Source organism: Trachurus japonicus, chromosome 13, assembly GCF_045865225.1.
Source record: "Trachurus japonicus isolate A0001 chromosome 13, Traja_1.0".
In the NCBI taxonomy this organism is placed as follows: Eukaryota; Metazoa; Chordata; class Actinopteri; order Carangiformes; family Carangidae; genus Trachurus; species Trachurus japonicus.
The window spans coordinates 26,698,855-26,715,748 of record NC_140919.1 but is presented as its reverse complement, the minus strand read 5'-3'; the positions used below and the strand labels follow the sequence as shown (position 1 = coordinate 26,715,748).

Here is a 16,894-nt window from a genome sequence, read left to right as displayed (position 1 = left end):
ATTTATGCACACCTAGAAAACAACGAATAGCTCGACATTGAATAGCATTCACCCTGGATGATTCCTTACTTCCCCATATTCCTGCTGCATTTAGAAGAATCGGCGAAACACAGGCCTCATAGAGCTTTGAGAAGGTAGCATACCCTAGGTTTTTACACTTCTTCATTTTACTTATAATAGAGCCTAATGCTCTACCTGCTGTGTCAGTAAGTGTATTAATACCTTCTTCAAACTTAAAATATTCATCCAGGTTGAAGCCAAGATATCTGTAAACACTGGTATAACATATTTTCTTAACTCCCACATTAAAATTAAAAGAACTTCTGTTTACTCCATGTTTTCTGAAATGTATAACTTGAGTTTTACCTTGATTAACTGACATTCTCCACTTCCAGCACCAATTATTAACAATATCTAACAGGGACTGCAATTCCTCCTCCCTCTCTGCCAGGATAACAATATCATCTGCATACAAAAGTAAATTTAGTTTCATATCCCCAATTTGCACCCCTGTGTCTTCATTCTTAATTTGCTGGGCTAAATCATTTATAAACAAGGAGAAGAGGGTAGGAGAGAGAACATCTCCCTGCTTGACTCCCACTGGAGTAGAGAACCATCCTGTCCTCATATCATTCAACTGCACACATGCAACTGGATTTTTATATAAAACTTTAACAGCTTGGTAAAATAAGCCATCTACACCTGCTGAAATAAGTTTATATTCCAGCAAATCTCTATGAACACAATCGAAAGCTTTCTGGAAATCAATAAAACAAACAAGTAGACTTCCCTTCAGAAATTCTGGCTCTAATAACAGTACTCAGAGTGTAGATATGATCTAGACAGGATCTATGTTTTCTAAAGCCATTCTGCTCCTCCACTAAAATATTTTCAGTCTCTAGATATTGAGACAGCCTGGCGTTTAGAATATTAGAAAATAATTTGTAAACTGTACTCAAAAGGCTAATTCCTCTATAGTTAAGAGGGACCCTAGGGTCATTTTTAGTTGACTTTGGGATTGGTTTGATGAGTGATTTGTACCATTCAGAGGGAACTATACCTGATTTAAAACAGACTTGCAGAAGATGAGTAAGGAACTGTAACAGTTTTGGTGATTTCAGTGCTTCGTTGGAGAGAGACTCAATGACAGGAGCTTTTCTCAGTTTAGCGCACTCAACAGCTTTACGAACCTCCTCAGATGTAATATCAGAATTTAATAACTGATTGGGCTTATAATTTGCCAGCTCAAACTTCTTTTCCTCAGACTTTTTTTCCCCACAAATAAATTCCAAGAAAGTATCATCAAAATCACCCATGTTATTTTTGCCAGAGAATAGAACAGTAAAATCCTTCTCCCACTTGTTCAGCTTTATGTTCAAGATCACCATTTTCCAGCAAAATTTCCATTGGAATTTTTAAATCTTTCCTAGGGCCCAGTTTATTAATTTCTCTCCAGAAAAGCTGAGGATTTTTAATTTGCAAGTGCTCTAAATTGAGAGCTAAGCCGCGATCAAATCTTCGTTTATAAAATCGTAGCTTTTTATCGAAAAGCTCCTGGCAATGTTTAAATTCCCTTTTAAGAACTTCTTTCTGCAAATGACTTTTATTTTTAAGGAATCTCCTCTTGGCAACTTTTAAATTTTTCCATAACTTGTCTAATTCACCATTCCAAAAAGGCTTGTTTTTCTTACATACATTTTTCTTCTTCTCACCAGTATTCCCCGTGCAAGAGTTTTTCACACATTTATCCATCTCTTCATACAACAAATCACAAAATTGTCCATATAATCTGTCAATATTATCCTGGGTTTTTTGACAAAGTAAAAGGTCATCTATTAACTGTTTCAAAGCCAGACAACACAGATCAGAGGACAAAAATGTTGAAGGAAAATTCCTGGGTCTTTTACATGGAGCCACCTCCAAATGAGGGGTAGACTTGTCAAAATCATAGCTGAAATATTTTAAATAAAGCAGAGAGTGATCTGGTAATCTACATTTATCACCCAACAGACCCATACAGTCAGGCCCCACATTTTCAGCAAGTTCGTGAGAAGGTAACACCTCAAAATCGACACATGTATTAAAACAGTAATGAGTTGTTATAATATAGTCCACAACTGCCTTCCCCTTTGTTGAAACAGAGGTGAAATTGTCCTTTGCAGGAGACAGTCTGCCATTTAAAACACAACATTTAGAGTCTTTCAGAAATTCAAGCAAACTTTCCCCATGATTATTAAACCCCATATCTAATACTGTCCCTAACTCGCGATTGTTGCGCAATACCGTTATTTTTTTTCTTTTTATACAGTAACATTACAATAAGCCAAGAAAATTAGCCTATAGCCTAAAAAGGAGAGGTAAAGTTGTGCATTACAATGCAGAAAGTAATTGACAATAAATAGCCGATAATTAAAATAAATAAAAGACAATAATTGGCACCACACTGGCGCACTTGAACAATGAATAAATGCCAGGTATAGGAGACTGGCGCACGATCAGGGCAATACAGAAACGAATAGACAATAAATAAAATACAATAATTAAAATGAATGAAAGACTAATTGACACCAAACTCGTGCATTCAAATAACAACCAACTGTATCTGGAGATCGGAGACTGACGTGCAATCAGTGCACGAGAACCTCAGCCTGCACTATGACCGATCATGTAACCTTATCTAACCATCCATACGTTTAAACACAGCATTGAACAAATCCACAAATCACATTCGTATAACAGGCCATCAACTTCACTTTCTTCGGCAGAGGGTGGGAGAGGAACGGGATCCTCTGTTCTGATAGCGAGTGGGCTCACAGTAGCGACACCAACATCGTCTATCTCTTCATCTCTGAGTGCCACCCTTTGGATGTGAATCCAAAGTGTGCGAGTGATACACTCTGATTTAGCGTTCGCTTGCTAGCACATTGTTATTGTGACTTCTCAACTAGCCTGCCGACGTCTCTCGCGCTGGGCTGGCGCACATGGCTAATTTGCATATGCGCAGGCGACATGGTTCAGCTTAATGTTAAACGAGTAAATGGGTGGATGACGTGACATGGCAGTTTTGCCGTCTTCAGTGTCAAACATGTATGAATAAAAAATATATTTGCCAAACACCTTATCAATATTGTGCAGAACATCATGCTTTATGTGAACATACTCAACATTTAAACAGTTCATCACTCATTCTTTCAGAATTTTCAACCAAACATGACAAAAGTCATATGGTGTGACTGTCCGACACTTGTTTCTCAAAGTGAGAATCTGAATAAAACTAAGAAAAATAGGTGCAAAAATTCTCAAAAAAATACAGAAAAATAATACAGATGTCTATTTGTGAGCCTACTCTTTTCAATATCCAAGCATGATGTTTTGAGTCAATTCTAATCAAAAAGATTTTGTCACAAAAATCAAAATCATATGGTGTGACACTGTTTTGGGATATTTCAACGGGCAATTGCTTTGACACCCTTGGGAAGGAGAGGACCCTCTTCAAGAAGACTGTACAGTACTGGCAATGTATTGCCAGTACTGTACAACCTGAGTTGTGCCATCATTTTTATTTTTACAATAAATCAGATCTTGTTGGCACTCTGACAAAGGTCCCACTTCCAGATGTCTTTTGGTGTGACACATTTTTCATAAAAATGCAAAAGAAATTTTATTATTTTGTCATATTTTCATGTAAACCTATGTTGCTTTGTTACATCTAGCATGTTGTTAGTATGATAATGTGTAGCTACAAGACTCAAGGTTGTGCTAAGTGCAGAAAACATCATATGGTGTGACACTTGGTCATAATGGTGTGACATGTCTGCCTGTCACGCCATATGATTTTATTGTCACACCATATGATATGAATTGTAATTTCCTGCTATTATAACTATAAATAACAAAGTAAAATGTATGTTTTGTCCTTTTAAACATTTATTTGGGTCCATCATCACATAAAGGCTGTAATTATCCACAATTTATTGTGTTAAGTTTAGTTTAGTTTTATTCGGTGATACAGATTTCTTGTTTATCAGACAGACACAGCAGACCCCTTCACAGAAACCTTAGAATGCTGTTTAAGTCTAAACAATGTTTTGTCTTCACCTCAAACCATATTCCTTTTTCTTTGGTCAATTTGAGGCAGTAATTATGACAAGTGCAGAGAGGACAAAGAGATACAGGGAGAGACATAATTCTGACCCTGCAATGAGAGAGGAGTTGCTGAGGAAAAGAAAAGAAAAGAAAAGTAGCCTAAACAACAACTTCTTGTTTCCATTCACTGACCAATAGGAAGGTCTGAGGGAGGGTTTTAAGGGGTGCTTTCAATGTTGATTCAAAAGGCCTTTAGGCAGATTTCTTGAAGCCTGGCAATACATGATAGCTAAAATATCATAGGACTAGAACACTGTAGGCAGTGCAACTAATATTATAGTAATAATAAAAATAAAAATAATAATAATAATACATGATAATAAGTTGGATAATACATGGTTTGCATTCACACATGGCGACATGATCATATGGTGTGACACTATATCATTTGGTGTGACATTCCAAATTGTGAAAATGACATACCTTTATTAATGATAAAATGTGAAAATGTTCATGGAATACATAGAAAATAGTATCAGCAAGAGTCACAAATATTTTTATAATTTTATAGCAATGTTTGTCACAATAAATAGAAAATATGTTGAAAGACCGACAGCATAGGTCTCACATTGAGCAATGATTTAGAAAATAATACACAAATTTAATTAATTTCCACCAAAGTATAATGGATCACAGTTTAGTTATGATAAATGACTTTGATAAAGTGAGTAACTTAAGAGAGCTATAATCCATTTTCAGTTTATATACAATTATTTTCATGTCACACCATATGACGATTTTAGGCGCTAATAAAACAAATTGTCACATAAATTCTGATTCCAACTGAAAATCTAAAAACCACATATGTTTCTATAGAGATGAGAGTTAGTAGAACAAAAGTCAACCATTTTCATGCTTGTTATTTGAAATTTTTGAAAAAACACTTTTTTCTGGTGTATATGTCACTGACCCATATGTTTTGAATTATGAATACTGGACATGGTGATCTTAAACACATTTAATTGACCACAATAAAATTATTATATTATATTATTTATTTTTTGACAAGATTGAGACCTCCCTCAGATTTTGCTTTTGAGTCTTTCAGGGGGTCTCAAGGGGTCAATCGGGGGGGTCCGACCCCCCCAAACACCCCCGTATTTCGCACTCTGAGTGTGGGTCATGATATAAACCGAGCCACGACTCTGGTTGTGTTGCTGTCGGTAACGTATGTCCCGCCCCATTTGATTCTGATTGGTTAGTGCGGTGAAAAGTGACATTGACGAGCGCAGCGCTGTTCTAAAAGTTGAACAGATTTCAACTCGAAGCGCACTGAGCGCCGCGACAAAAAGAAGCAAGCTCCGAGGGTGTTTTTCCGCCGAAGGCATTGAGCACTGTGAGCGCCCAACTCAATAGGGTTTGAATGGAAAGTTACGGAAGCGCAGAGCTGTCACACGGAGAGAAAAAAAATGGCTCAGTATCAGGTAATTATGTGAAAGGTTTATTGTTATAACACCTCAGTAGCTTGGCTGCTGCCTCTGTGATGGTCCGCTCGTGCGGTGGTAGCCTAGCAGCTCCACCTAGCTGATAGGTGCTAGGCTACTGGAATGACGACGCTGGTTAGCCAGCCCACCCCAGCAGCCCGGCCGCTGTTTAGATGTGATTATGTTTAGATGTTAGACTGTTTAGATCACCAATATGCAGCTCCACGGGTAGAGTTTCACTGCTCCGCGAATGGCGGAGCAAACTTCCAAACAGGCGTCATTTGGATAAACTAACCACATATTGGGGAGGGTACTTAATCGCATGAAAAAATATTAATAATTTCACTTTATAACGTGAAAACATCTTATCACGAATAATAACGTAATACTTTCACGTTATAACGTGATACTTTCATATCTTGAAATAACGTGATACTTTCACGTTATAACGTGAAAAGACATTGTTATGACAATAAACCTTTCACGTAATTACCTGATACTGAGCCGTTTTTTTTTCTATCGGTGTGACAGCTCTGTGCTTCCGTACCACCCACAGTGCTAAAAACGTGTCTGGACACGGCCCTTAGCGTCATTCACTCTCACAACCCAACACAATGCCGTAGCGGCACGCATTTTGTTACACTTAAACAGCGCTGCTTCTCCTGCCACTGTTGTCAGATCCCAGTTCCCCCTCAGGCTGTGTCTCTCCTACTGTTTCCCACGGAGCTCTGCCCCATTTGAAAGGAGAAGGAAGCCTTTACTGTATGTGGAAAGACGTTTCCTCCAAGATGTAGAATGTGTATAATCAACACGTTCTCACTCCCAGTGCGTCAACAGCCTGACGAACGGTCACTCAAAACACATTTCCAAAAGTCGTACAGTTCTAATTTTTTAATACATGGTTCGGGGGCCCAAGACGAACGCGTAGATGTGTGTTCGGTCCTGATCGAGCCATTACTTTTCGAGAGGCGGGGCTTCAAACAGCCGCATTCCTCTGTATCCTTGAGGCCGCCGTTTCCATAGAAACCGACCAAATCACTTGAAACTTGGCCTGTGGACTCATGGTGAGGCCCTTATCCATCACCCCGAGACCCAACTCTGTGGGAGCATGGGAAAGCCAAGTGGTCCCCCGGGGCCCCTAGAGCAACGGGACCAAAATATTCTGATAGAGGACTCTCTGATATACAACATATTTATATTTCATGATGATAACTTAAAGGGATAGTTCAACATTTTGGCAAATTGGCCCATTGCCATAATCGCTATAGTCATAGCAGTAGGTTCATTACCTTAAATTGTAGGTGTAAGCTATTTTCAGTACGGCGGAGCGCAGCAGCTGGCTGCTCAGAGCTACGCTATGGAGGCTAAGGGAATTTCTTGGTTTCCCTCATTAAACTCATCAAATTCAACATCCCAAAACTCCACAGCGCTTTTGTAGACAAGTTGTGACCTGCACAACCACCACGCTATGAGATAATGACGGAACGATACGAAACGGAGCCGTTTTCGAGGTAAATACAGGGTAAATACGGAGACTGCTTGCTGAAAAACTGTCCCTGAACGCAACGCGCATCAGCGGTTTTGTATGAATTTACCTCGAAAACGGCTCCGTTTCGTATCGTTCCGTCATTATCTCATAGCGTGGTGGTTGTGCAGGTCACAACTTGTCTACAAAAGCGCTGTGGAGTTTTGGGATGTTGAATTTGATGAGTTTAATGAGGGAAACCAAGAAATTCCGTTAGCCTCCATAGCGTAGCTCTGAGCAGCCAGCTGCTGCGCTCCGCCGTACTGAAAATAGCTTACACCTACAATTAAAGGTAATGAACCTACTGCTATGACTATAGCGATTATGGCAATGGGCCAATTTGCCAAAATGTTGAACTATCCCTTTAAAGCGTGTATGTTTTGTTGAGAAAAAGCAGGAATGGCTGGATTCACTTTGATGTTTGACCCCTGTGACCTTTGACACTTACCAATTGGCTTTATGCACAGCTCCCCTACTTCCTGATCGTACACCAGCTCCTTTAGCTAAAAATTCAGCCTGATAGGCCAAAGCATCTGGAAGCTATTAAAGAATTGCTGTTGAAACATTTCTCCTTTCATATGAGGTCAGAGAAAGGAGCATTGCTTTTTGGCTATTTGTGACCCTTCTGAATGTCACAGAGCTCTGAATCTTTGCACACACAATCTACTAGACATTCTGGACCACATTTTAAAATCTCAGCTTCCCGCATCAAAGTCTTGGTGTTTTATTCAAGGAAACGGGGTCAAAAAGGTCACAGATCAGCGACCTTTGACACTTGTGAACGTCGCACGGGTTTGAAATTGCACATGGTGGATGGCCTTAGGCCCCGGACAAATACATTAAACTTTCAGCCTTATAACCCCAAGGATGTGGACGTTATTAGACAAAAGGCTTCTAAATCTAGGTTTTGAAGGCCAAGAAACGAGCCTGGACGGTCAGCTGTGACCCTTCTGGAGGTCCGACAGGTCTGAAATTCTACAGAAACTTTGTCCCTAGTGCTCTGAACAAAATCAAATCAAAATCTCAGCTTCCCGCATCAAAGTCTTAGTGATTTATTCAAGGAAACAGGGTCAAAAAGGTTAAATTTAACACTAATCAGTGACCTCTGACCCTTGAATTCATAATAATGTTTTTCAGATAAAAAATAAAATTTTACTCATTGAATTAAAAATTACAATAATGTGATGTGATGTGGACCAGAAAGATGCTGGTGAAAGTTATGAAAAAAAAGAAAGGAGTCAAGCCAACTTTTATGCACTTTATTGTTGAATTTTAACAATATAGCACCGTTTTTTTTATTCAGTGTTGAAAACAAAAAAGATGTTAAGACCTTTTAGTTACTAAGAAAATAATATAAGCTCAATTTGTTTTATTTTTTCATTTGCTGGTAACAGCAAGCTCAACCAATCAGACACGTCGCTGATAAATATGAGGATTATGGGTAATGTAGTGCTTTTCCGTGATATGACATTGGAAACAAAGCGTGTTTTCTTAAAATAAAGTTGATATTACACAGGGCTTTTGGACTCAGCAGAAGCACATAATATTGTTACATAGTCTTCCTTGGATGGTTACAGCGTGGCTAATAATCAGATCTTTCTTCAGAATATTGATTAAACAGAGCAGCTTTTTGAACGCGGAAGTGGTCTTCACCTGTAGAATCCACAACCCCCCCCCCCCCCCGGTCTGGCGTAGCTTCCGACCTAATTTATTTATTTAGCCTATTCATTGATTATTCTGCACCAAACACCATGATCACTAAATAAATAAATAAATAACCTAAAGGACGTCCTTGCCGAAAGCTACGTCAGACACAGCAGCATCAGGTTCAATAAAGCTTTAAGGAAAAGTTAAAAAAAAAAAAAAAAAAAAAAAAGTGATCCTCTGCTCACAGCGTCTTTCAGTGCCGCACGCCAGGTCGGCTGGATCACTTGCTCTGAGCGTCACATATCGCCGCGAAAGGGATTGCATTGGAATCAACTGAAAGCCGAGCGTGTCAAAACCTGACGAAAAACGGGTAGGCCTACCTAATGAGTCAGGCATGTGACGATGAGGGAGAGTGACCGTTCGTCAGGCTGTTGACGCACTGGGAGTGAGAACGTGTTGGTATAATAGAAGAGAAACACACATTTCAGGACCGCTTCTGCCTTAAAAAATAACAGACAAGCAATTATTTAATGTCAAAAAATGAAATGTGATTGTCAGAGGTAAGTAACAATAGCTCCTGGTAAGTAACAGTATCAAGTAGGCTAGATCACATAGCTCACCCTCTCTATAAAGTTGTGACCACAGCATACGCGTGAGATACATTGTAAAACTGAAGCATCCTGAAATCACAATGCAAATGTCCATAAACATCCTTGTTGTACTTACATATATTCCAATAACAACAGCAAACTCAAACATGTTCTCATTTGGTTACTGTAACATTTCAATTAGTTCAATTCCTTCGTTACATTACAAATTAACAACAATATGCACCTTTACAGTAAGTAACTACTAAATTAAACACTTATTCTCCTACTGCACTGTTACACACATGTAACATAGAGGAAAGCATTTCAACATAAAGTGTGTATGTATTAATCCTTTATGTCTCTTACCATAACAGTTCTGTTACCATAACAAGACTATTGTAGTGTATATGTTATGTTAGCAGTTAGCAACAGACCCAGTAACCTATAGCATTGCAGCCGACAGCAAAACATCTTAATTTCAACACATTACTATTCAGCTGCAACTCACTACATTTTCACAAAAGAGTCTGGACACACTTGTCCCTTGTTTTGGGATATGTACTTTAGGGGATTATTAACCCACCTGAATGTATGAACAAAGAGTCAGAAAACTTGGTTAAACTCAAGTGGGATTTATTCTGCAGTGTTTGCCTCTATGGGTTTCTAGGTCACTCACAGGTGCAAGGTGCCCTCTACTGACATGTTTGAGTATCTAATACTGTAACTAGGAGAGTACATAGATTTTTTTCAATTCAAATATATATTTCCATCCATCCATCCATTTTCATCCGCCGTGTCGTGTGTGTGTATGGTAAATATATATTTACCATATTTAACTTCTTTGTTTTTTTGCAATCAAAAGATTTTAACCCATAATAAACTCTAATATTGTTCAAGTGACAATAAAATTCTTGTGTATATATACTGTGATTTTTATCCTTTACTCGCTGTGAATCTTAATGTCTTTTTAAACATCTTTTCAACCCTTTACACTCGCCATTGACTTTGTCCGTGCTTACACAAGTGCAATTGAAATCATTCCTTAAATCCACTCTGGGGCCTACAATGTCTTCATCTGTGCTCAGTGATATAAGGAAAAACTGTTTGTTGATGAATGGGGTAAAAATGGGAGCCTGGCCTGGTGCCTGCTGCTCTGAATTATGTGAGGGTCTGGGAAGGGATTCAGATCTTTGTGAATTTCTTAGAATAGTACAACGATGTTTCCTGTAATGTTCTGTTGATAGGTCCATCTAGCCTGAGTCAGAGATAACAAATGTAATTGTTTGTGTTTATAAGTATTAAACAGCCCCCACCTGGTTACTAATGTCACTGCTCACTAACTGTGCAGATGATACCCTGGCTGTTTCTGAATTCATTAGTTGAAGCATGTCTTTACACAATTTAAGCATGTCACCGTGGTCTAGGGCAGTTACATCTGTGAGCTGAATAATCTGTATTCATTAATAGTCTCTGAAGTGTAAGTGATTTTACAGTTTGGACAAAACATCAACATGTCAGTGTCTTCAATAGGTGTTGTCGTATCTCTGTGGTTCTGATGCCATAGATGATTGGGTTGAAACAGCTTGGGAAGAAGAGGTACATTGTGCTGAAGAAAACTCGAACGGCTGCAGGGAGATCATTTCTGATTCGGTAGGACAGGAAAGCCACAAGAATGATGGTCAGGCTGATGGTGATAACCACAATGTGAGTGACACAGGTGTGAAGAGCTTTGACACCTGACTTACCAGAACTCAACACAGAGCTGAATATGACTATATAGGAAGCAGTGATGAGAATGAAGTCAGCTACAGGGATAAGGAACACGGCAATCAGCCCCAGCAGGTTGTTAATGGTGGTGCTTCCACATGCCAGCTCTACCAAGGCCATGTGCTCACAGAAACAATGATTTATTATGTTCCTACTGCAGAATGGCAACCTTCCTGCCAGTGTTACTACAAGTGTGTTCATTAACACATTTCTGATGACAAGAGGGATCACAAATCGAAGAAATCTGGGCAATGCCATATGTTCATGGTAGTAGAGTGGCGTGCAGATGGCGAAGTAGCGGTCCAACGCCATCCACAGCAGTAAGGTGGACTGAAAAGATCCCAACAAATGAACAAAGTAAATCTGCACCAGGCAGCCAATCAGAGAGATTCCCCTCCAGTCAAACAGGAAGCTCAGCAGCATGTTGGGGATGAAGAACAGTGGGAGGCTCAGATCCACGCACGCCATGCCGGCAATGAGGATGTACATCGGGGAATGGAGGCTTCTCTGTGAGATGATGACATAAAGCAACAGGGAGTTGGCCGACAGTGACACAATGAACACAATAGAGAACGGGATGAAGAGGACGGGCCTCAGATCTCCCAGTTCACTGAAGCCATCGAGGGTGAAGTGTCTATGTGAGGAGACGTTGTCCATCCTCTTCCTCTCCTCCTACAACCTCCTCATCCAGGGTTTTAGTTCAGTCAACCTGAGAACAGAGACACATTCAACTGTCAAGTCTCATTTATTCACAACTACAAAATATGTCTTCTTTTTTGCCTGCTTTCCCTTTGCACACACCCATTAAAGAAATTGTGAGACACACAACATTTATCTTTGATTGTTAATGGCACAATCTGAAATCTCATACCTTCAAGCACACATTCACATTACATTGTTCTGTGAGTTCACCAGCACTGATACCTCTGTGACACCTGGGTTTAGCAACACATTTAAATAACATCTGTGAATATATGTACTACAGAGATCATGGAACTAACCCAAAATGTTATAACGACCAACAATGTAATAAAACTTTTGAGCCAATAACATAATAACTTTTTGCCAATAATGTAATAAGTTATTACATTATTGGCTGGTTATTACATTATTTGACAAGTATTAAAAAACCCTTTAAAAATGTAATAACTGGTGGTGATAATGTAATAAAACAGAAATATGACTGCAGTTCTTGTAAATAATTGGCTTTTTTTGTGCAGTTTGCTGATATAGTGGATGACATAGTTGTCATATTTATTCATCCAAGATATGTAGCTACTATCTTGCAGCTCTCTCTCTCTTCTTCATTAGGTTTTTTGTTTTTGTTTAACTGTGTGCTCTGTGATCTCCTCTTTAGCCAAATAGGTGTTCTTGTTTAAACATAGTTTCTCATATGTACCATGTATATGCCATGAAATCAGTGTCTCTTTGAGAATGTTGAGGTGTCAAATGAAGTCACCATATTTTTTCCTGGAAAACATTTTTAACATTTATATATATTTTTAACATTTTTAATTATTTTATGTGTGTGTGTGTGTGTATGTGTATGTATATGGGGCGCCTGCTCTACCAATTGAGCTAAATGATGCCCCTTTAAATTTTAATTTTAAGAGGAACTAAGTCTGGTCGCTTTTCCGCTCTCTTCCTCTTGGCCATGTGCATTTGTTTACAGTACAATGAAGCCAGCGAGAAATCTCAATCAATAGTGCGGTACATAATGATACACAATGTTACAACATGCATATCTGTGTAGTTTAATCTGTCATAAACGAAAGATTGCAGGTTAGGGGACGTGTTTGTGTCGCGGTGTGCAGAGACAAGAGCTGGGACACCGGGGCGGTGACCCCGATGGGACCCTCGCTGTGGCCGCATCATTAGCTACGCCCTATATTGCTCTATGGCCAGTCTGTCCCTGATGGTGCACATGAGAAATTGTCTTGTTATACAAGAATATCTATTTGGCTAAAGAGGAGAAAGAGCACACAGTTAAACAAAAAAAAAACCTAATGAAGGGGAGAGAGAGAGAGAGCTGCAAGATAGTCTTATATTGGATGAATAAATATGACGGCTGTCATCCACTATACCAATTTTTCATTAGCAAACTGCACAAAAACTACAAAAAAGCCTATTTTCCAAGAACTGCAGTCATATTTATCTATTATTACATTATCGGCACTAGTTATTACATTTGACAGTTTTTTAATACTAGGCCAATAATGTAATAACCAGACAATAATGTAATAACTTATTACATCATTGGCAAAAAGTTATTACATTATTGGCTCAAAAGTTTTATTACATTTAAAATGGCCAAAATGATTACATTATTGGCCATTTTTACATTTTGGGTTGCTACAAAGTACATTTAGTCCAGTAATGTATTGCATTGCAATGTAGTGTTGCAGTGCTTATACCTAATTACAGTAGCTGTAATTTCACTTTTTCAAGCACACATTCACATTACATTGTTCTGAGTTCACTTGTGCATTAATCACTGTAAAGTGTAACTCTCAGTTGCTCTTCACACACACAGCTGCAGAGCTCTGCATCTCTCCTCGCAGGTCTCAGTGACTACTGCAACACCAGCACTGATACCTCTGACACCTGCGTTTAGCAACACATTGAAATAAAATATGTGGATATCTGTGCAGTATCTGTAATCTGTAATCAGTAATGTATAGTGTTGCAGTGCTCTAATAGCCGAATTTGATGTGAGCTGGTCAGTAGTTACTTACAGTCTGACATTGCACACACAAACATATAATTACCTTATGAAATGTAATTTAAACATCAACTAACCCAACAGTGGATACAGTAGTTAACATTAAAATGCTGCTCAGGTCAATGAATTCATAGATTATGATAAGTGCTGAATTCTGGACACCCCCCAAACATATAAATGATTAATCATGCTGTTGGTTCTGTGTGTGTATGTTTTTTTTTTTTTTAACATATTCCACTTTATACTTAATAATGTTTGTATATTATGCACTATGTGAAGTTTCTATTTTACGTAGTAAACCTCTAAAATGGGGGTTGAAAAACCTATTCAATAAAACTGCAAGAACAAACAGTACATTTGCCTGTTGGCTGAATGAAACTTTGCTGTGTGTGCTGATGGTTTTGCTATGGTCAGAGGAGGTTCATCTCTCCTCATGTTTTTTTGGATTCACACATAAGCAAAATACATGAGATGTGAACTAAAAGATTCAACCAGGATTGCTCAAGAATCAATATGATCACAAATCAAGAAAATGTCTGGAAAAAAACAGAAGGTAGATGAACCTGCCTCCATCATATTAATTTGAAAAAAAAAGGAGATTTCAGATCTCTGACATAAATCTGCTAGTAGGTCAGCTATGTAGAAGACTTGTTCAGAGTCCGATTTGTTGTTGGTGTTCATACCTGAACAGGTCCAGCTTGCAGAGTGATAAGCTCAGCTTCTGACTTTCCTCCACCCACCTATACTTGCTTAGCTGCTGAGTCAGCCATTTAATACCTTCTGTCTGCTGCTGTCATTGGCTGCAGAGACAAAGTTAGGATGGAAATCCAACAGAGCACCAGGGTTACAAATCAAAGAAGGGAGGGTAAGGTGAATTCAAAATTTCTAATCAGTTAGAAAAGAGGGACAAATTAGGCCCGAGTGAGTGTGAACATTTTTAATTTTTACATTAAAACTGACAATTACCGGTACTTCCCATATACACTGACTTTCTCTCGACGTCTGCAGCATGTAAGTGTGTTGTCAGTGCAGTGTTGAGATGCAGAATCACATATAAACACGCAGCCAGAAATAAAGGTTGTTTTAATTCACACACTTGAAATACACGTTTCTCTGTTTTTCTAAGGTTCTAGGAGATGTGGATTTGATGATCGGCCCTTGGGTGCTCTGTGCTTCACAACTGCTCTTCAGAAACCTGTGGGTGACATCATAGAGGCCACGTCCATCTTTATTTACAGTCTTTTCATAGAGAATAGAAAAGCTGCTGTGCTTTTGTTTAAAATGTGCTTAACAGAACTTTAAAAGTGGGGCTCAGTGAGGATAAAGCAATAGCATGTCAGTGTCTTCAGGATGTGCTTTCGTATCTCTGTGGTTCTGAAGCCGTAGATGATCGGATTGAAGCAGCTTGGGATCAGCAGGTACATGGTGCTGAAGAAAATCCGACTGGAAGCGGGGAGACCACCTCCAAACCGATATGACAGAAGAGCTATAAGTGCCACAATCAGGCTGATGCTCATCACCACAATGTGGGTGATGCACGTATCAAGAGCTTTAACACCTGCCCTGCCAGACTTCAGCACAGACATGAATATCACAACATAAGAGGCAGTGATGACGATGAAGTCAGCTACAGGGATGAGGAACACACCAATCAACCCCACTAAACTGTTGATTTTGGTGTTTCCACAGGCCAGCTCCACCAAGGCCATGTGCTCACAGAAACAGTGATTTATCACATTAGTGGCACAGTATGACAATGATCCTGCAAGAACCACAAAAGCTGTGATTAAGACGACATTCCTGAGCACAGGTACAATCATAAACCTGAGAAACTTCTGTGGTGCCATCTGCTCATGGTAGTAGAGTGGCGTGCAGATGGCAAAGTAGCGGTCCAACGCCATCCACACTAGAATTGTAGAATGAAATGTTCCTATGAAGTGAATTAACTGCATCTGCACCAGACAGCCAATCAGAGAGATTCCCCTCCAGTCAAACAGGAAACTCAGCAACATGTTGGGGACAAAGAACAGTGGGAGGCACAGGTCCATAAACGCCATGCCGGCCATGAGGAAGTACATCGGGGAGTGGAGGCTTCTCTGTGAGATGATGACATAAAGCAGCAGGGAGTTGGCCAACAGTGACACGACAAGCATGATGAAAAATGGGATGAAGAGGACGGGCCTCAGAGCTCCCAGTTCACTGAAACCATCAAGGATGAAGTGTTTGTGTGAGGAGACGTTGTCCATCCTCCTCTCCTCCTAGAACCTCCTCATCCAGGGTTTTAGTTCAGTCAACCTGAGAACAGAGACACATTCAACTGTGAAGTCTCATTTATTCACAACTGCAAAATATGTCTTTTTTACTTGCTTTCCCTTAGCACACACCAATTTAAAAAAAACAATGACACATGACATTTATCTTTATCTATTGTTAATGGCTGTAATTGCACTTCTTCAAGCACACATTCACATTACATTGTTCTGTGAGTTCACTTGAGCAGTAATCACTGTAAAGTGTAACTCTCAGATGCTCTTCATACACACAGCTGCAGAGCTCTGCATCTCTCCTCACAGGTCTCAGAACTACTGCCAACACCAGCACTGATACCTCTGTGACACCTGGGTTTAGCAACACATTGAAATAATGTGCAGTGCATTTTACAGAGACCATGAAACAAATTTAGGTACATTTAGTCCAGTAATGTATAGTGTTGCAGTGCTCATACCTACAATCAGAGTAGCCGAATTTGATGTGAGCTGGTCAATAGTTACTTGCAGTCTAACATTGCACACACAAACATATAATTATCTTATAAAATATATTTTAAACATCAACTAACCCAACAGTGAATAAAGTAGTTAAACATTAAAATGCTGCTCAGTTGAATGAATTCATAGAATATGATAAGTGCTGAATTTGTCGACACCTCTATAAATAATTGATCATGCTGTTATTTGTGTTAGTTGAGCACAGAAACAACGCAGAAAATATCTGATACTTAATAAATCATCATCATAATCACTCCAGTCAGCTACCACCGTGTGATCACAGCCAAACAACAACAGTTAGATAA

The 16,894-nt window shown here is 39.2% G+C and overlaps 2 protein-coding genes and 1 pseudogene across 3 annotated transcripts in view; all 3 read right to left on the bottom strand.

Moving 5' to 3' along the window:
* LOC146976101 (olfactory receptor 52E4-like) overlaps positions 1 to 11,870 on the bottom strand; it is a 19,465-nt pseudogene extending 7,595 nt beyond the window's left edge. Inside the window, exon 1 of the transcript XR_015037509.1 lies at positions 11,809 to 11,870. The product of XR_015037509.1 is annotated as an olfactory receptor 52E4-like (transcript). The remainder of the gene's footprint in view (positions 1 to 11,808) is intronic.
* Positions 10,834 to 11,796, bottom strand: LOC146976102 (olfactory receptor 52K1-like). The gene has a single exon (XM_085794469.1). The coding sequence runs from the start codon at positions 11,754 to 11,756 to the stop codon at positions 10,839 to 10,841; it is 918 nt and encodes a 305-aa protein (XP_085650595.1). The 5' UTR covers positions 11,757 to 11,796; the 3' UTR covers positions 10,834 to 10,838.
* Positions 11,871 to 15,119: 3,249 nt separating the features above from the next.
* Positions 15,120 to 16,142, bottom strand: LOC146976100 (olfactory receptor 52N2-like). The gene has a single exon (XM_085796682.1). It carries the CDS (start codon positions 16,065 to 16,067, stop codon positions 15,120 to 15,122), a length of 948 nt encoding a protein of 315 aa, XP_085652808.1. The 5' UTR covers positions 16,068 to 16,142.
* Positions 16,143 to 16,894: the final 752 nt, after the last annotated feature.